Here is a 21,216-nt window from a genome sequence, read left to right as displayed (position 1 = left end):
CCCCCTTGCAATTCTATGTATTTCAGAGAAACTGTGCCTATATTATACTCCTTGCTCTATACATTTTTTTCCTTTTAATTTCTCTTCTCTAAGATAAATCTCTTCTCATTATGTAAGATAACCTCTCTGCCTAAATGTGCACCCATTTCGTTATTCTTTCCCTATAGTTCTTCTGGGAAGGTGAGGTTTCCCAGTCTGAGACTAACTTTTAGTTTAGTTTAACTCAGAAGGGCAGTAGCATAGTGGAAGTCTACACTTTGCACGCAGAAAGACTCCAGTTCCATCTATGGCATTTCTAGGTAGGGCTGGAAAAGACTGGCAGTGATTCTCAAAGGTTTCAATCAATGAAGATACTGAACTTAGATAGACTAGAGGGTCCAGTTTGGTTTAAGGCACCTTCTTTTTCATTCCTTGCACTTCATTTTTTCGTGTATAACACGACCCCATGTATTGTTGTTGTTGTTGTTGTTTAGTCGTTTAGTCGTGTCTGACTCTTAGTGACTCCATGGACCAGAGCACGCCAGGCACTCCTGTCTTCCACTGCCTCCCGCAGTTTGGTCAAACTCATGCTGGTAGCTTCGAGAACACTGTCCAACCATCTTGCCCTCCATCGTCCCCTTCTCCTTGTGCCCTCAATCTTTCCCAACATCAGGGTCTTTACCAGGGAGTCTTCCCTTCTCATGAGGTGTCCTCATGCTTCAGGATCTGTCCTTCCAGTGAACACTCAGGGCTGATTCCCTTAAGAATGGATACGTTTGATCTTCTTGCAGTCCGTGGGACTCTCAAGAGTCTCCTCCAGCACCATAATTCAAAAGCATCAATTCTTCGGCGCTCAGCCTTCTTTATGGTCCAGCTTTCACTTCCATACATCACTACTGGGAAAACCATAGCTTTTACTATACAGACCCCATGTATAAGACCCCTATTTTTGGGAGCCCTCAACAGTTGTTGAGCTTCTTTTGTAAGTTCGCTGAGCTGTTGAGCAGCTTTTTGATGATCCCCCGCTCTGGCTGACAGAACTGGTGCTGTAATAAACTGCATACTGGCACAAACCAAATACTCTTCCTAAGCCGGGAAGAGCGGGTAAGCAGCCTCCTCTCCGACATTTCCCTGCTACCGCCGAAGCACCGGCCCTCATTTACTTAGCACATTAACCCGTGTATAAGACGACCCTCAATTTATCACAAAAAAATCAGAAAAAAGGTCGTCTTATACGGTACATGGAAAAATATGGTATTTAGGGCTGATGCAGGCAGCTTTTTGGTTCTAATGCTTCCGTTAGTCAATTAGCAAACCAGCTCTCACCAGCATATTTAAAAGAAGAATGGCACTTTATCCAAAGACTTCCATCAATAACTGGGTTTTCTTTTCACCTTTTTTTGCTGATACCATACACTATCTCTCTTAACAGATCACTTTTCCAGTGGTTTTTTGTGTGCTGGAATCAGCATTATTCAATTTTTAAACCAGATTTTTCTTCTTGAATTTGCTTCATTATACCAATGTCTTCTCAAATAATAATGAGTCGGCCAGATTTTCTTGGAAAGTTTAGTTACTTCTTCCAGATCTCTGCCTTTCCAACTATTATATGGGTGTATTTATATATACACATTTTTAAATTATATATACATTATATATTTTCTTCACAGCTGTCTGTTTGGCAGTTTTATTAGTTCCTTACTAGAGAGCTTGTCCAAACTTTTCAGGAACTGCTTAATGTTAGCATTTTGCTTTTCCCCCCCTGTTGAGTTTTTATATTATATTTTAGAAGAGGGATAAGCAACTAGCAGCCCAAGGACTCAATGTCCTGTCAAGGGGGTTCCCCATCTGATAGTCCCTGATTTCAAGGAGTTGGACTTCCTCACCCAATAATGCTTCTCAGCTGCTAATTCCTATGTACAGGCCAAGACACATGTAAATAGAAATGCAAAACTGAAGAACCACAGAACTACTTTTTTGAAGAATGTCAACCAAATGAAATCAAGAGTTGGTTGACTCAGCTAGTGTCTGCTTTGTCCTGACAATGCCCCACACCATAATTTGGAGAACTGAGAAAGGGTTCTTCCCCTCACCCCCTTTGCATGTGGTTTACTGTCTACCATGATGTCTGATTTCAGAAACTATGGTTAGTGCTTGTCTTCCATACTTGGGTCAGTGACAAACTATGCAGAAGGTGACGAACTATGCATGGGTTGAGAAAGGGATGCATACGCCCACATCTCATTTGTGGCTTAAATTCATTTGTGACTTACCATAAATTTTCCCCTGCTTTGGTTAATGCATCTAACTCCTATTCACAAGTTGTGCCACGATCCAGCAGAGAGCACGTTTCACTTAAAGAGGTGGCAATTTGTTGCTAAAGAACATGATAACAACAATTAAATAAAGATGAAATAGACGTTGCCTTATTAACTGATGTTGCTATTCTGATGTTATTGGGACTGACAGTGAGTCCTGAGGATATAAGCAACTGAAAAGTCTCTCTTCCCACGTTCTCCTCCTGCTATAAGTAAGTAAAGGTAAAGGTAAAGGTACCCCTGCCCGAACGGGCCAGTCTTGACAGACTCTGGGGTTTGTGCGCCCATCTCACATCTATAGGCCGGGGGCCAGCGCTGTCCGGAGACACTTCCAGGTCACGTGGCCAGCGTGACAAAGCTGCATCTGGCTAGCCAGCGCAGCACACGGAACGCCGTTTACCTTCCCGCTAGTAAGCGGTACCTATTTATCTACTTGCACCCGGGGGTGCTTTCGAACTGCTAGGTTGGCAGGCGCTGGGACCGAGCAGCGGGAGCGCACCCGGCCGCGGGGATTCGAACCGCCGACCTTTCGATCGGCAAGCCCTAGGCGCTGAGGCTTTTACCCACAGCGCCACCCGCCTTATAAGTAAGTAGGAGTTCATAAATCTCTGGTGGTGGTTTTTCTGTGTTTTATTGATGGGAGTATATTTATTAGCTGCTTTATAGTTTTCATTTTTCTTGCAAGCCAACCTGGGAACACACTGGTGATGAGTGAGGGGTATGCATTTCTAAAATAAATATGACCCTCCAGTCCAAACCATGTCATCAAGAGGGCACAACTGCATCTTACGTGAGAAAGGTGTGATTGAATCTCCTAGTGTATTTGAGGGTAGCTCAGCTTGCATCAGGAGACTGGAATGAACCCATGTCCCAAGAGCAGCTATAAAGTGTAGAGGGGGAAACATGAAGGCAGAATAGAGGGGTGCAATTTGAGTAGTATTGGGGATCGTTGCAGTACAGGGCGAGGATTGAATCTCTTTCCCCCCGATTCAAGGTAGCGCCCCAGGAGCCTGATTTGAACAAAAGAAAAATACCTTGAATCTCCCTTAATTTAGCCAAGGTGGGTTTTTTAAGCCAACTGTAATATGAGGTGCAATTGTGTGAAACCACTCTGCCGGCAGATGTGGAAACGTATAGAGCTCTCTCCTTTGTATTTGAAAGAGGAGCACGTGAGCACTTGAAGCTTGGAAGTGAAAGTTTCTGGCTTTTGACTTGTGGCTTTTATGTTCCTTCCAGATTGCATTGCTCTTACTGGCTTTGTAAACTGTCTGTTGAAAACTAACATTTATGGCATCTTTTGTGGCTTTTATTCAGGATTTAATGCACACACACACACACAAAAAGCACCTGAAAAATATAGTAGTTTCTACTGTAAACAAATCCTAGACGTAAAACCGTTGAAACTGCCCTGACGAGAAAGAAATTCCAGATGCAAAACGACACAGCAGTTCTTATTATAATGCACTCCAAGAGTTCTTAACTCCAAATCTGAAGGCAGGTTTATGTAATAAAAAAAAGCAGACGTTTTAAAACAAAATGGGCAAAATATTTTTCAGTGTGTTATGCACACAGGGGCTGAAGGATCTAAAGGACTTCAATTCTGGGGTGTTCATTCGAAAAGCTGGGGAACTAAACCATGTTCAGAATGGGAACACCAGCAATTAATATAGGTTTCTTATGGTTCTCATATGCACTTGCATGTGAGTAAGTAAGCTCTACTGGAAACAGTAATTTTTGAGTAAAAAGGAAGAGGATTGTGTTGCTCAAGAGATCTGACAAGTATAATAGAACTTGCACTCATCATGAGTTTTTCTGCATATCTGGTTATTGGGAATTGAAGTTTAACATTGATATGCACTGCAAAAAAAAAAAAAATGAAGCAAAGGATCCTCTCCCTCCAGAGTTTTCCAATTACTTTTGTTGACTGTATTCCAGAATTGTGTAGTGACTATTAACTGCAGAGGAAGTTACATTAGATTAGTTCTTCTATTAAATACCTTACACAGGATATTAAATTACACATATACCAGCATTTTGCAATGACTAATGTCTGTTCTGATTTTCACAATTCCGATTACTTGTTGGTTATTTTTTCCATCACTTTATTTCGCACTCTTCAACCTAAGCTGCAGGCACATATCTTGATCATGTAAGCTGATCTCCAATTGCTAATTGCATATTTTTTTAAAAAAAAAAAAAAAGTACACCCTTTGACAGATTGGTGCAGTACAGCCACAGTTCTAGAATTAGAAGTCCTCTGTTTTGAGGTTTGCTTTTATATAACAGTTTCCCTTTAGGTAAAGTCTGTATAGCTTTCCAGTTTTGATGCAAAGGAGCATATCGGCATACTCAGATCTTTAGGGCAAAGTTTTTAAGGTGTGATGTTTTACTGTGATTTTATGATTTGCTGGAAGTCTCCCAGAGCTGGCGCAACCCAGTCAGATGCAGTGTTCGGAATTAGCCAGGCCCCTGGTGTATTTTGCACCTGACTTTTGACCGCTTGAGTCCAAGTGAAAATGCCTGGGTGCCAGAATGGGCCTGACATCTCCACCATCTGGACTAATACCGCATCCTGTAGAATTCTATCAGTTATTTTTTATCTGCACAACTGGAATGGATTTCTGGAACCAAAATGCATTTTTTCTGTGCAGGAGGTGTTGCTATTAAGAAAAAGAGGTTGGAATAGGCCAATACCTGTGTGGACTGTCCCTGGATCAAGTGACTTTTCTTCTTTAAGTTCTCAAAGTTCTCAACCTAGCTCAAGGTTGTGATATGAACTAGCCAGATGTTTAACGGAGAATCAATCGCAGTCAGTCCATCATTTGAAAAATACGACTTTAGAGCCGTCTTGCCCCAAAATGGCAACGAGACATTCAATTTAGAGCCTATAACCTTGTTTAAGGAGTCATTTGGCCCCTAGCTTAAATATCTGAGTCTCTTAGCACTGGTCAGATGGCCGGCATGTTGTTGTTGTTGTTGTTGTTGTTGTTAGCACTCAGCTGTTGTTCCTTTGTATAGACGAATATTGGTCCATAGATCTTATTCACCTTTGCTATTAATGGGCCTGTTCATCTTGAGCAAATCGCTAAGCAAATAATTTTCATAGGCTTCAATGCCCGCAGTTAAAGACAAAGCTACACAGTACCTCAAAACTGGGAGGTGTGTCCTGCATTCCCCACCTGTCGCTGCCCTTCTTTAATATCTGGTTAAATTTGTTTTGTGTCCTATTTATTATGATTATTATTTATTCATTTGAAATCCCGCCCTTCCTCCTCCAAAATAACTTGAACTATATATGTTCAACTCCAAATAATGATAATAGGATACAAGGTGAGATGAACTAGACATTACTGTGTTTTGTGTGATTTGTGGTGCTGTCTAAGGCTGCAGTCCTAACCTCAGAAAGAAGGAATAAGCACAATGGAGTTCAATGGGAGCTACTTCAGAATAGACATGGTTAGAATTGCAGTCCTTCTGCCATTCTTCAGGTAGGCAAAGTTGTCTTTCTAGAAACAGAGATCAAAACTTGAAATTATTCTAAAATGATTTACATTTTAAAAAAGAAGCCAGGTCTGTGTATTGCTCACATGTGATACTTTAAAAATATTATTCCGATAAGGGAGGCACAACATATTATATTTTGGAAGGGAATTTATGAGTGTGTAGCTACATGGGGTGCAGGCCCTGTTTTTAAAACTGAAACCAAATACACTTGTACATTTGGAAAGAATTATTTGGATAAATGTATCTGTCTTTCACCTCTAAATATTTACAGTATAGTCAGCATTTACTTATAATGAATAAATGGGGATAGTCAGAAATAGCCATTAACTGTCCAATCCTTAGTGTGTTGTGCCAACAGGATTGGAAGAGAGAGAAAAGAATTGAAAGTGCTTTGTAGCTCAGATTAGTTAAAGCCAGTGTTAGAAACTGGGATGCAAAAGCTAGGAGCATCACTGGGACTTGAATTGTAGGTGCAAAAACAGAATGTCTAGTCACTACTTTTTTAAATTATATAGAGATTTCCTTTGTAAAGACACTGCAGGTTTTCTTTATTTAAGAAACAGATTTTGGCACACATTTAATCCAGGCATGTTTAATAACATGAAAGAAACAATAGTTTAGCAGGGATTTTTTAATGCAGCTATGTGAGTGTCATAGCTACCTGGCAAGAGCCCATAATGAAGGCTCTTGTCATTTCCGATAGTAAACATTCCCTTCAGGAATGTTTGTGGAAGAGAGCCTGCTAGGGGAGATGCAAGCGATTCATTGCAAAGAGTGATGAGGTGGGCTGGGGCAGATGATACAACAGGAAGCACAAAGCACTGGTGCTTCCTGTTGCCTTTGCAGGTCCTCTTTGAAGGCAGAGCCACTTCCGCCCCACGGGGGAGGTGAGGTTGCAGGCTTCACGGCCCCACCACGAGCGCAACTGAAGCCCAGCCCCTGTGCGATTGGGGGGATTCCTGGCCGCATCACCCCCTGGCCGGCCAATCGGCTGGCTCTGGGGGTGTGGCCTGCCCTATTTAAGGCAGGACGCGGCCGGGGATCTTCCTCTTTGCCGCCTGCCAGCTGTTCCTGCTTTAATAAGGTTTTCGTTCCTTGACCTTGCTATGGACCTTGGTTGGTCGCCATTGAGGGGCCTGGTAGGAATTTTTCCACTTGGCAAATTGGCACCAGCCACTTGGTTTTTGCCTACCTCGTAGCAAATCGTCACAACTTTCTGGGTATTGGCGGTTAGGCATTGGTATTGTTCTGTAGATGGAAGAGGGGAGGTAGCGCCATCACCTGCCCCACATATTGAAGGGTAGTCCAATGAAGGATTCCGGGGGGCGTGGCACTGTCCGAAGCCTGGGGAGGTCCTAAAGCACGCCCCCCAACCGGTGACCCCGGGAGAATTCCTAGTCGATGTGCATCAGCAGGACTCCCCCTACTGGTGGTTAACCCTTCCCGGACTTCTAGCAGACGGGCTGAAGTCAGATATAGTCGATTAGGATCAATGCCTAAGCCAATACCGTTCATCACCTGTAACCAATAAAGTTGTGGCCTTATATAACCCATTAACCTTAATAATTGTGTCATGTGTCATTATTTCCACCTGGGGGGCAGGAACTCGCCACACAACCTGACATTCCCAGCCACATTATAAAGGGACAAAGAAGGAAGCATGGACACACAAGCATTGCTGTCTATGACTTCTTTAAAGTGCCCAAAATAGCAAACAAAAGTGTGTTGTTGTTGTTTTAGAAAAAGGTAGGTGCAGATAGAGCTTTGAGAAAACATTTTGTAGGTGTAGCTAGGGGTTCAAGTCAGGCCAATTAAGAAAGGTGGGTGTTTAAAACTTTATCTTTTTATTTAAAATGAAAGATAAAATAAAATTCTCTTATTTAATTCTGTATTAGAAGGCTGAAGATTTCTGAGACCTTGAGATAGCCAATGTTATGTGTTTTCTTTTGCAGATTGTAAAACTGGCTACGTATGGAATGCTCCCGAAAAACCTTCTCAGAAGAACTATGATGCAAAGGCTGCATATCTTTGCAGATGATGTAAGTTAGTTGCCAGTATTGTTTCTTGTGTACCAATCTCGACTGTACCCATGCAAATTCTAAGCTACATTTTCAATCCATGTACAGTGGCACCTTGGTTCTCAAACTTAATCCATTCCGGAAGTCCGTTCTAAAACCAAAGGGTTCCAAAACCAAGGCGCACTTTCCCATAGAAAGTAACGCAAAATGGATTAATCTGTTCCAGACTTTTAAAAACAACCCCTAAAACAGCAATTTAACATGAATTTTACTATCTAATGAGACCATTGATCCATAAAATGAAAGCAATAAACAATGAACTGCAGTCACCAAACTAATCAATCAATCAATCAGTAGCTGAACTTGGTTCCACACAGTCACAAAAAAAGAGCCACAGAAATGCAAAATAAATAGGAAAAACAGACAGACCTCAGTGTAACACTCAAAACAAGAGGGAGAGCTGCGCAGCGCCTCTAGCGCCTCTTGTTGTGCTGGCTTCAGCAATAGCTGTGCAAAGCGTTAGGGCTCCCTTCCGTCCCTCATCCTGCTTCACTGGGAAGCCAGCAGAGCACGAGCCGCTACACTTGCTACACTTGCTCCCTCTTGCTGTGCTGGCTTCAGAGATAGCTGTGCAGCTTGCTCTGGCTTTTCCGGGAGGTGGGAGAAGGGATGGAGGGCAGCCCGTCAGTCCCTTCTCCCACCTCCCGGAAAAGCCAGCAAGAGCCGCTCTATCTTTAAAGAGCCGCGCCGAGCGAACGTGTCTGCGGCTCTTGCTGGCTTTTCTTGCTTGCTTCCTCTAAAAACTAGGTGCGTCTTATGGTCGGGTGCGTCTTATAGAGCGAAAAATACGGCAATTGATGGCCAGTGGCTGTTTGTGTTTCCCTCTTCCTCAGGTTATCCCCGAAGAAATACGCAAGAATCTTGTAGAGACGCTTCCACAGCCCCGCAAAGTGCCCAAGAGGTTTGACGAATATACGCAAGAGGAAATTGATGCTTTCCCAAGGCTCTGGAATCCGTAAGTGTCTAAAAGTCCTTGCACAGGGCTTTTATAACCGCACATGATGGATTAGCTTTTAAAGAATGCGTTAGCCTCTAAGCGGCTAGAGAAATGTTTTAAAAATGCCTTTGAAGCAAAGATGAAGACGGATACGCCATATAGATTTGTCCCTTCAGTTTTTGGATTACTTTGAGAGTAGATTTTGTTCTTATTTCGTGAGAGAGGGTGTGCGTGCGCTCATTTCCTTTAAAATAATAGAAATCAAGGCATATCTGGTTTTGGTCCTCAAGGGAAATATTTTCGGAATAGTTTTTTAAACACAATGGTCTAACCTATAAAATATAGTAGCCTGCTTTCGCGTGGAATACTTTACACACAGGTATTTGTAAGGCTTTGGGTGGATTAAGTTGCAGCCTTGAAAGCAGTCCATAATATGTGTCTTAGGCTTTATTTACAAAGAGAAGAAAGCAGGAAGCTGAGGAGATATTCCTTTACCAAACCAGAATGCAATCTTGAAACCAATACTTGCGTCAAGTATTAAGGGTGTTTTGTGAAGGACACTAGAGCCAAATCTAGCATGCAGAACAGACCTTCCGAGTTCAATATCTACCTGCTAGAATATTGCCTTTTCGGTGGCATTTGAGGTGATGTAACCAAGCAGAGCTTGTTTTTAAGTACAGGGTACATGCCTCTTTTCTTCCCACAACCATCTTTCCTGCCATAGAAGTTTTACCGTCACTGTGTCTGTAAAAATATGCCTGTGCAATTGTAATCAGCAGCGGTCTGTATGAGCTCTATGTATTCTGCGTGGTGCTACCTTTATGAATGACAATCCGGGAAGCAACTGGGCCTGGATCCCCGCCTTTGACCACCTCAGAAATCTGCTAGTAAAAGACCCGCTGCTGAGATATCAGTGTACAGTAATGGTGCAGGAGTAAAATGTATTGCAAAACATTTGATGAGCTTCCTGGAACATTATATGATTACACTGATACGCCATGTTACATACTTAATCCGTTCCAGAGGTCTGTTCGTAACATGAGGCATGCTTTCACTAATGGCGCCTCCCATTGCTGCTGCGCCACCAGAGTGTGACTTCGGCCAGTGTGGTGTTGTGGTCAAGAGCGGTAGTCTCGTAATCTGGTGAACCGGGTTCGCTTCCCCACTCCTCCACCTGCAGCTGCTGGGTGACCTTGGGCTAGTCACACTTCTCTGAAGTCTCTCAGCCCCACTCACCTCACAGAGTGTTTGTTGTGGGGGAGGAAGGGAAAGGAGAATGTTAGCCGCTTTGAGACTCCTTCCGGTAGTGATAAGGCGGGATATCAAATCCAAACTCTTCTTCTTCTTCTACCGCTCACATCCTCAAAGGTCGCTACAAGGGGCATCTACTTCCGGGTTAGTGGAGTGCGTAACCCGAAACATTTGTAAGGGGGATGGTACGTAATATGAGGTACCACTGTAGTAATTATTATTATTATTATTATTATTATTATTATTATTATTATTATTATTTTAGTAAGGCCCATACATCAGAGTTCTAAATAAGAATTCCATACTGACCTTACTTTCACTTCAGATTCTCTGCATGTGATGTAAGAGTGATGGGAGAACATAAGAAATCAATACTCTGCCTCCACAATTGGAAGCAGTTATGCTTCTGAATACCAGTTTGCTGGAAACCACAGGAAGGGAGAGTGCTCTTGTTCTCAAATCCTGCTTGCTGGTCTTCCACAGGCTCTTCGTAGGTTCTTACGTTACAAAATATGGCAGGGACGGAGCCTCCCTTTCACTGCAGTGCTTTGAAATAATTCTTACCTAAAGAAAGTTATTTCGCTCACTGAATGAGTCTTCACCTTCATTAATTGTTGAGCCTTGGACTTCTTTTTTTAAAAAGATAGTTGGGCATTGTGGTTGTAGGAAGAAAGGAAAAGTTAAAAACATATTCCTCCTCCATGGGTCTTCTGCTGGTTCCCTCACTGCAAGAAGCCAAGTTACAGGGAACCGGGCAGAGGGCCTTCTCCGAAGTGGCGCCCGCCCTGTGGAGCACCCTCCCATCAGATGTCAAAGAGGTAAACAACTACCTGACATTTAGAAGACATCTGAAGGCAGCCCTGTATCAGGAAGTTTTTAATGCTGGATGTTTTGCTATGTTTTTATATATGCTATAAGCCGCCCAGAGTGGCGGAAACCCAGTCACATGGGCAGGTTCTAAGTAATAAAATTATTACTATTTTATTTATTCAGTATGGCTTAATTTCTAAGTAATAAAATTATTACTATTTTATTTATTCAGTATGGGCTTAATTTCTTTTGTTTAGGGAGGAGATAAAAAGTGTTTTGGAAACTTAGTGTGCTCCTACCTCTTTCTCAATCCTGCTATGCTCTTATAATGAGCAGAATTTGAAATGTACTGCTGTTTACAAGTACGGTATTTCCATCTTATTGAGCCATATGCAGAATTATTCCATCCTGTAATTACGTAGGACAGAGAGAATCAGAAAGACAGAGACCACCCAAAAGAGAATTCTCAAGAGCTGGAGCTGGTCCCCTATGAGCTTAATTATTTAAAGCCATTCTCCTTCCAAATGGGACTTTACAGTCTGCTAACTTTGGAATAACGACGAGTCAAGGAAAAAGTTCCAGGAGAGTCCAGGTGTCTGACCCTTTCCCCTCTGTGAAACATTTCACCCTTCTAATATTATCTGGTGTAGTTTATGAACTTAGAGTGTGAGCCAAGACATCTCAGAATTTCGCCACAACTACAAACTCCCTTAGCTGCTTGTATCTAGCCTTCTGCGGTCTACTATGTCAGAACAGTGATACTGAATGGCCATGTAGCCCTCTTTGGTCTATAACATAGGAAGGAAGCTTGTATTTGAAGTACTTTGAACATCTATTTAAAAAAAACCCCAATATATAAATGCTGAATATATATCCTTATGTCTGCACCCAGTGTCTGGAACAATGGAAAGCATGCAGATTTCCATAAACTAACTTCATTTTGCATACTTTCATCTGGCTATATTCCTGGTTGTTTCAAAATCCAGATACCTTGGTGAGCACTATAATAGCTAAAAGGCAAGGAATTAAGAGTCTACCAGAATTGATGCCTGAGCTGCTGGTTCCTTCACCATTGGTTCCTGGCTGTCCTTTGCCTCTTTCTCCTTTCTTTCCTCCTTGATTGCCTAAAATGTTTGTTTTTAGATTGTTGCCCACAGAGGATGAGAAACAAATAGATAACTGGTGTTGTGGACAGTTTGGTGGTTACTGTGCATGACATACGTGTCCCTCACCAGTGTTAGAAACTCAGATATTTAAGCTAGGGGCAAATGGCTACTTAAACCAAGGCTATAGTCTCTAAATGGAATGTCTCGTTGCCATTTTGGGGCAAGACGGCTCTAAAGTCATATTTTTCAAATGATGGGCCGACTGTGATTGATTCTCAGTTAAACATCTGGCTAGTTCATATCACAGCCTTCAGCTAGGTTGAGAACTTTGAGAACTTAAAGAAGAAAAGTCCCTTAATCCAGGGACAGTCCACATAGATATTGGCCTATTCCAACCTCTTTTTCTTAATGGCAACAGCTCTTGCTCAGGCTGCACAGAAAAAGCATTCTGGTTCCAGAAATTCATTCCAGTTGTGCAGATAAAATATAACCGAGAGAATTCTACAGGATGAGGTATTAGCCCAGATCCAAGGATCTGCAGGCATGCACTTCCAGATGATGGAGATGCCCGGCCCATTCTGGCATCCAGGCATCTTCACTTGGTTGCAAGTGGTCAAAAGCCAGGTGCAAAATGTGCCTGGTGCCTGGCTGATTTTGAACACTGGTACAGTGGTACCTCGGATTAAGAACTTAATTTATTTTGGAGGTCCGTTCTCAACCTGAAACTGGTTTTAACCTGAGGTACCACTTTAGCTAATGGGCCCTCCCACTGCTGCTGTGCCACCGCCGCACGATTTTTGTTCTTAACCCGAGGTACTATTTCTGGGTTAGCGGAGTCTGTAACCTGAAGCGTCTGTAACCCAAGGTACCACTGTATCTGCCTCTTGACCACTGGATGCCTTGTCCTGGACCCCTTTGGTATCTGAGCAGTCAGAGGTCTTGGCTTAGCGTTTCCCTTCAGAATCGAGATAGGGAGAAATATGAAGTTTATCTTGTTTGTGCAGAAGTGACTGTTACAACTGTTAGAATTCCTGCTCCATGATTTCAGTCACAGGAATTTTGTCTATCACATGACGGTGTATATTTTGACTCCACAGAGTGAGAAGTGACGGAGACAGGATGTTTGTGTTACTGTGTTCCATGAAGTGGGGCTATTGTCCTTTGTTTTTTTCTCTTTGCTGTCTGATGCTAGAGAGAGAGGGAGCCATGTTGCAGTGTTCTGTGTGTGTTAATACGTAAATAAAGTAGATTAGCCAAAATGCTGAGTTGCTGAGGTCTGTCACACATGATGCGCAAACTCTGCGGATCCCTAAGTGTGCCGGTGTCGGTTGGCATTGGTCGCTGTGATGTTCGGGCTGAAGAAAGCTTTTGAAGCTCCCGAACGATCGACCAGGAGGGAGGGAACATGCCAGTCGGGCATGTGTCTCTACCAGGGTCCTACTCAAGTGTAGGAGAAGCTCCTGGCAACAACACTATTAGGCTTGACTCTCCTTCAGATTCCCCCTCCCCACTCAAGAAACGTTTAAGTATCTTGCTTAGCCCAAAAGTGGAAGTGAGAGAGGAGGTCAGAAAGCTTTTCTTCCCACTGCTGAGAAAGGGGGAAAGCACTTGACCCCTCGTTGGGTAAGAACAAGGAAGCAATCAAAGCACTACATACTTGGGGATTAAGAGGCGGCAAGAATCCTCAGTGCAGAAAGGAGAGTTCTGAAAAAAATATTGGGGGGGGGATGGTAATGGGTTGGGAGATGCCACAAGACTCCAGCCAAATTGATATTGATGCTTCTCCTCATATGGAAGCCAGGAGGTGTTTTCATAAAAATCCTGCTAATGTTAGACCTTCGCAGTTTTATGCTGTGAAATTGGAGTCTGTTACCACCACAATTAAGAAGGTTACAGGAAGCCAGTGGTTTTAACGCAGAGAAATGCCATGTGGAATTAAGCAGGGAAATGGTACTTAACGGCACAGCTTATAATTAGTAAAATGTGCCTGAAAAGTGTCTTGCCTTCAGTTGTGAATATTAGGCACCGTTTTAACTGGAAAATTACAGGCCCCTTTCACTCCAGCTGCCTGAGAGAGACTGAGCATAAAATAACTTGCCCCAGGGATTAGCCATGCACGGCTAAAAATACTTCTGTGGGAGTGCCTGCTTACCTGTTTTGTTTTGTTTTGTTTCTTCAGAGGAAAGATGAGCTGAGCGTGTCTGTGTTACCTGGTTTCTCTATAGCAAAAGAATAGTCCAAAGTCTATTCATCAGGAAATAAGGAGTTGTTTTAAGTTTTGCATGTGTGCTAAAACTCAGTCTAAGTTTGTTTGGTTTTTAAAAAAGCTTAACCACATCAGTTAACAAACATGGATACATATGCTATATAAATCAAAACTCTCTATAATGTTATTGCTTTAGTTAAATAAATTGCTTAAATTGTTATTAAGTAAATGATTATTTTTCTCCGTCCAATAAAGTACAGCAGAAAAGTTGTCCCAATATAAACAGTTAACTTCTTAAACCTCACAATCATTTCATAATTATCTGTCTTATGCATTTCTAATAGTATAACCAAGTCAGTAATTTTTGATATAACTGTAAAAACTACTCTGAAAATTTATTATTCCAAAAATGAAACCTTCATCGGGTTGTAAATATTAAAATTATACCAGCAAGAAGGAGTCTTTATTTTTTAAAAAATTATTTAAATTAAGTCTTACTGACTAGTGATTTAAATCGATTTGATTTAAATCAAGTCCACCCTGCCATAAAGTATCCTCAAAGTTTTGTTTTTTTAAAAATTCCTGCCAGTGGTGAGATGGGCAGAAACAACCCAATTCTCCGTATAGAGAAGGAACTTATCACGGTTAAGTACCAACGTTCGCTTTTCCCCTGGGGAAGCATTGCACAGGTAATCAGGTACTTCAAAAGAGACACACTCATTCCCTTGGAGTCCTCAAATTTGCCCAGTGGCCAGATGCCAGAGTGTTGCTCTAATATGAAGGCTCAAAATAAAATTTTAAGAATCCGAAAGGTCAGCAAATCCACATATAAGCCTTTTTGGCTGTTTAAACTTAATCCCATGATTTCTTTATCCATGTAGTGCACCCCTCTTTAAGTCTTCCACTGCCTTTCTCTCTAACCTTTCCCCCAGGTTAAAATTCCAGTTTGCAAGGATGTCTTTGTTCCTGTCAGATGAAGTGCATAAGCACTACCTAGTGAACCATGAGAGGCGCATCAAAATAGTAAAATATTTACATTCACTTGTAGTTAAACAGATACAGAAGGAACTGAAGCAGGAATATTGCATGGCAAAAAATAAGGAATGCATCGATTTCCCGCCCCCCACCCAGTATATTCTTGAAAACCTTGCTCTCTTAATGTTGTTATCGTAATATATGCAATAATAATAATAATAATAATAATAATAATAATAATAATAATAATAATTTATTTATATCCTGCTGTCCCCAGCCGAAGCCAGGCTCAGAGCGGCTAACAACAGTAAAAATAACACAGTTTACATAAAATTACAATAAATTAATTGAAATACATACTAATTCATTCTAAAATCAATTCAGAACCAAATTAATGGCAACCCTGCCTTTTCCCCTGATGGGGCTCAATATGCACAGGACCTGTTCCAGTCTGGTTTTAATCTGGCCTATGACTATAGAACAGTACTACCATTTTGGCTCTGTCTCCTAAAGGGAGGTGGGATGTGGGTGGCGCTGTGGGTTAAACCACAGAGCCTAGGATTTGCCGATCAGAAGGTCGGCAGTTCGAATCCCCGCGACGGGGTGAGCTCCCGTTGCTCGGTCCCTGCTCCTGCCAACCTAGCAGTTGTAAAGCATGTCAAAGTGCAAGTAGATAAATAGGTACCGCTCCAGCGGGAAGGTAAATGGTGTTTCTGTGCGCTGTTCTGGTTCGCCAGAAGCGGCTTAGTCATGCTGGCCACATGACCCGGAAGCTGTACGCCGGCTCCCTCGGCCAATAAAGAAAGATGAGCGCCGCAACCCCAGAGTCGGCCACAACTGGACCTAATGGTCAGGGGCCCCTTTACCTTTACCTTTATGGTTTGGCTTAGTGTGGTATGTGAATGATTACATTGACTGAAATAAATTGGTATATACATTCCCGCCCCCCTCTCTTTATATATACAGATAAAATAGAACATTAAAGAACCTGTTGAAAACATATTTTGTTAAGCAAGCCTGAAAGAGAAGTAGTGACACGTTATTACAGCGCAGCCTTGCTGTCATCAACTAATAATAACTCCACATTCTTGTGAGCATGGCTTTCTCCTTGATGGTTTTTAATTTCTCGACTGCAGCTAGAACAAAGACTGGTCTAAAGCAAAGCAAATGGCTTGATTCGATCTCAAGCGCTTGAAGGAGATGGAATTTCTTTTCTCCTTGTCATCAGGAACCGCCAGGGCCAGTGCAGCTTTGAAGGGGGCATTTGGGGAGCAGACTGTGTGTTCCCTCCATTCCATACTCAATTCTGTTTTCAGAAAAATGTAAACCAGCGACGGCACAAAGATCTTGATTCTTCAGGTCCCTAATTCTTCAGGTCCCTTTTCACCCTAATAAGACCGGAAGCTCAAAGATGCATACAGTGGTACCTCTGGTTGCAAACGGGATCCGTTTTGGAGGCCTCTTCACAACATGAATAGAATGCAACCCGCAGCGGGGCATCTGTGCATGCGCAGGTTGCGATTCGCACGTGACATCATTTTGCGCATCTGCGTCTGCCATGCGCGAGCGGTGAAACCCGGAAGTAAGCCATTCCAGTACTTCCGGGTCGCCGCGGAACGCAACCGGAAAAAATGTATCATGAAGCAAACGTAACATGAGGTATGACTGTACTAGACATTTCAGCGTTGGTTGGCCATTTTGAATCGTGCAGATTTTTGTCTCTTTCTCTTCCTTTCAAAAACCTTTATTTTTGTACTCTGCTTAGTCTCCCCCACTTTCTTAGCCTTCCTCTTCCTCTTCCTCCTCCTCCTTCCTCCTCCTCTTCTTCTGCGATCACTCATAGCCGAGTAAGATTGTCTTCCATATAAACACAGTTTTAACAATGAGTCCATAAATGACAGGAGGCCAATTCTGGATAGCACAGATGAGAGGAATCTCTTTCAGGTTGCACACTCTGCGCACCATTCTTTGGCTCCCTTCCCTCTTGCGTCTCCTCTCCCTTCCAGTTTTGGCTGTCCTCCTGCTGTACTAGAACTGGGCAGGAGTCATATGTAGCTCAAATGCCTAGTATTCTTTAACCACCCAGTCCTTCAGACTTCAGCAGATTTTTCTGCAGAAATTGTCCAACCACTAATTTCAGTGCAGAATTGGTAGAGAGAGTGCATTGTTTCTGTTTGTTTGTTTGTTTGTTTGTTTGTTTGTTTGTTTGTTTGGCAAGACTGGCATTGTCCTCAGGAGCCAGCCACAGATTGTAAAGCACTTGGAAGTTATTTCTGCAAGAAATCCGCATGAATGGAAGTGGGAGCAGCCCTGTGGATGAAACCGTTGCACAACTCTGCAGAGACTTTCTGAGTGTCTGTCTTGATTCCATGTCTGGAAAAGTTGTCCCAGCCATTCACCCAAACCGGAGTTCAGACTCATTAGTGCCCTTTTCAACTTCGCGTTTGTCCTGTTACTTAATCTCTTCGTGTCAGATTTGTTGGTGTACACCACTAATAGATTAGCTGCAAGGCACTGACCTCATGCAGTGCTTCGGAAAAACTTAAGCCCTGTCAGAAAAGTCAGGTTTGTCCACGGCAAGGAGGTGATGAATATCTGCCACTCACTACATGGATGGGAGTCGTTTTTCTCACTTGACAAGAAGAGGGGGTGACCTGCAGGCAAATAGAAAAAAAGCCATTTTGAAGGCTTCAAAGTCGTCATGCCAGGTGCATATTGCTGGCTTAGTAAGCAACTTCTGCTGACAAATCTTGGTATTTCTGTATTTGTGGGGTAATGTTTCATAGACTTAAAGACAGCTAAGAAAGCTGTGATAGTCTTCAAGTACGTGTTAGAAGTGAAGGGGAAATTGGTTGTGCTAATTTTGACATAACGTTGAATATGTTCCTTGATGTTGTGATGTAATGGAGTTTTGAATGAAAATAATCTGAGAAACATTTTTAAAGATTCCATTACAGTGGTACCTCGGGTTACAAACGCTTTGGGTTACAAACGCTTCAGGTTACAGACACCGCTAACCCGGAAGTTGTACCTCAGGTTAAGAACAGTTTCAGGTTAAGAACGGACCTCCGGAATGAATTAAGTTCATAACCAGAGGTACCACTGTACTTTTTGAAATCTGGACACCTTCTGAGTCACTATAATCCAGAAAGAAGGAAGAACTCCCATTTATCCAAGTAAAATGGTGGCTTATCTCTGTGTGTTGGATCTCCCTTTCCATTTGGATAAAGACCTATGCCTTGATTTCCCCCGCTCTTGTATTTCGTAATTACAGTGGAGAAGAGGGTTTCACGATCCTTCTCAACTTCCATGATAGTTAATGTGAATTTTTTTGGGCATTCTTTAAAACTAGCTTTGCATAGGAACACAAGGATGCGTCCTTGCTCTCTTGGGCGTGCTTTCTGCCTTTATACAACACAGTTCTAGTTTTTATCAGCCTTTGTGCTTATTTGCATTGAAATAATGTGGGGATACGCCTTGTCATTAAAGGCTGCAGAGTTTTGTTAATTATGTTTACTATGCTGTTAAAAATAAAATAGGCTGCCACTCCCACCATACAGCTTCAGCCAGATCCCAGTTTTTGGTCTGCAGAGCATTGCTAGGCAAAAAAAGGGTCACCTTAACTGGAATGCGCTGCCTGCGGTTTTGCTAAGGAGAAAAGTCCACAGTGACTCTATTGAGATTGGGCTAAAAACTACCACCGTTTGCTTTCACTTATTTCAGCAGTTTCATCAGCAAATTTTCTAGCGCACCTATTTTTTGTACACACTGAAAATACGTTTTAACAAGGCTCTGGGGGGTGTTAAATAGCATCGTACACAGGACGGGAAGACAGCGTTTAGTTTGGGAAGTTTTTCCCCCTTTAAAATAGTGACTGTCGAACATACAAAACTGCCTTAAAGCGAGTCAGTCTATTGCTTCATCTAAGCCAGTAATATCTACCCTATGCGGCTGTTCATGGTTTTGGAGAATGTTCTTTCCTGGCCCTGAGATCATTTTTAAACTACACGAGTGGCCAAAATTGTGGGAACCTTTAGGGAAAAGTGTATTTCTGAGGTTTGATGGCTCATAGCACCACTTTCTTTTGGAGTAATACCATACAATTATATATCAGTGGAAAGATAATTTAATGAAGAATGTAATGCAATATCTTTTATGCAGAAGAAATCCATAGCAGAAGCAGTACCTGACGCAGGTCTCTAGATCAGTCCATTGGGCTACTTTTTCAAAGCTGCAAGTTATTAATGCTCGAAGAGTTAAATTAATTGCGATCACATCAGGTGGTTCTTTCAGTTATAGCATTCAGTTATGGGCACAGTAGGGTCGTGAGGAACTGGTAAAACAGACTGGCCCTCATTGCAACCCACTTTTTATCCTCTTATGAAGACAGAAGCTTTCACAGGCCCTATAAGGCATCCATTTATTCATAAATTCTCTAAACCAGTCCCCCCCCCCCCAATTTGCCCAGATTTCTAACCCACGGCTTCCAGTTGTCAAAGGTCATGTACTTTCTTCGGTTACACTGTGCTGACTTGTTCCAAGTGCAGAATAATTTTTATATTTTGTTAAGGGAAACTCAGAGAGTGAAAGAGGAATGCCCCAGGTTTCATACGCCCATCGCTCATAGGGATATCAATTAACGCTCTTAAGGGCTTTCTTGGGATTGGAGATGTTTTGTTTCGTAAATCTATATTCCTGCCGACAAAACGCGGAGACTTCCTCTGCCAGAAGCAATCTTCTTTGGGCCTGGGATGTATTTGTGCCTTAAAGTCTTTGGAAAGGACAAAAAAGTACCAGTAGTTTTTGAAAATCTAACAGGGTTTCAGAGAAAGGGATTGGTCGCCTTTAATTTTGGGCCACATTAACTCTTTCTCTGCAGCTCATCCAGAAGTTCCGCTCACTTCTGTTAAGTTGGAAATGGATGCTTGTGATCTTTTTCTTTAAACCCATCTGCAAAAAAAAAAAATCTTTTTAAAGCCTAAGAACTGAGTTTACACAGTTCCTGCCACCATTGCCTGACCCTTCCCTCTATTCTGTCACTTGCTGTCAAACTTTAGACTCCTGCAGTTCTGCCAAATTCCACATGCTTGGATGGCTCTGTATAAAGTTTACTAAATATAAATGAACACAGATTAATTATATTCCATGAATATCGAGCATGCTTAAAAAGAAGCAAAGAAAATTTGCAGGAGTGATGAAAACATTCCTAGTCATTTGTCCAGGAGATGCAGCATTTCCAGTTAATAAACACATATTCCTACTGCACCCTTTTCTACATCTCGCTGTATTGATTGTCATCGTTACGGTTTTATGTTTTTCATTCTGTTTTATAAATTGTATTGATGTTTTGACTTGTAACACGTGAGCCGCTTTGAGGACATTTGTAACAGAAATCAATATAGAATCATAGAATTGTAGAGTTGCAAAGGTCGCAGAGTTATAGGGACGCAGGTTGCGCTGTGGGTTAAACCACAGAGCCTAGGGCATGCCAATCAGAAGGTTGGCGCTTCGAATCCCCGTGACGGGGTGAGCTCCCGTTGCTCGGTCCCTGCTCCTGCCAGGCAGCAGGTCAAAAGCATGTCAAAGTGCAAGTAGATAAATAGGTACCGCTCCAGCAGGAAGGTAAACGGCGTTTCCATGCGCTGCTCTGGTTCGCCAGAAACGGCTTAGTCATGCTTGCCACATGACCCAGAAGCTGTACGCCGGCTCCCTCGGCCAGTAAAGCGAGATGAGCGCCGCAACCCCAGAGTCGGCCATGACTGGACCTAATGGTCAGGGGTCCCTTTATCTTTACTTTTACCAATAGGGGGAGGCCTGTTGATGTACTGATAGGGTCACTGATAGGGGTTGTGCTATGGCCTTGGCCCCCATCTGGGCTTTGGACAGAGGACACGCCCCCCACCCCCCGATTCCTAGCGGGAGCAAGGTAAAAGAGGGCGAGAGCCTGGCTGTGGCTCGTTTAAATGAGCTAAGCCATGCCCCCCTCTGCCGATCGGACTGGCCGATATGAAATGACGCAGCCAGGAACTCCCTGTGATGTACGGCTTGGGCT

General features: G+C 42.6%; 1 protein-coding gene and 1 long non-coding RNA gene across 2 annotated transcripts in view; both read left to right on the top strand.

Annotated features, from left to right (window-relative positions):
* Positions 1 to 21,216, top strand: part of LOC309539699 — a 357,400-nt gene that overhangs the window by 225,675 nt on the left and 110,509 nt on the right. The window lies entirely within an intron of this gene.
* MRPL13 (mitochondrial ribosomal protein L13) overlaps positions 1 to 21,216 on the top strand; it is a 34,871-nt gene that overhangs the window by 11,888 nt on the left and 1,767 nt on the right. Inside the window, exons 5-6 of the mRNA XM_082235979.1 lie at positions 7,754 to 7,840; positions 8,713 to 8,834. Of these exons, the coding sequence (XP_082092105.1) occupies positions 7,754 to 7,840; positions 8,713 to 8,834 (209 nt within the window). The remainder of the gene's footprint in view (positions 1 to 7,753; positions 7,841 to 8,712; positions 8,835 to 21,216) is intronic.

Source organism: Podarcis vaucheri (genome assembly GCF_965113315.1).
Source record: "Podarcis vaucheri genome assembly, chromosome: 8".
Taxonomy (NCBI): domain Eukaryota; kingdom Metazoa; phylum Chordata; class Lepidosauria; order Squamata; family Lacertidae; genus Podarcis; species Podarcis vaucheri.
The sequence above is the reverse complement of the archived record's forward strand: the minus strand, read 5'-3'. Positions and strand labels throughout refer to the sequence as shown.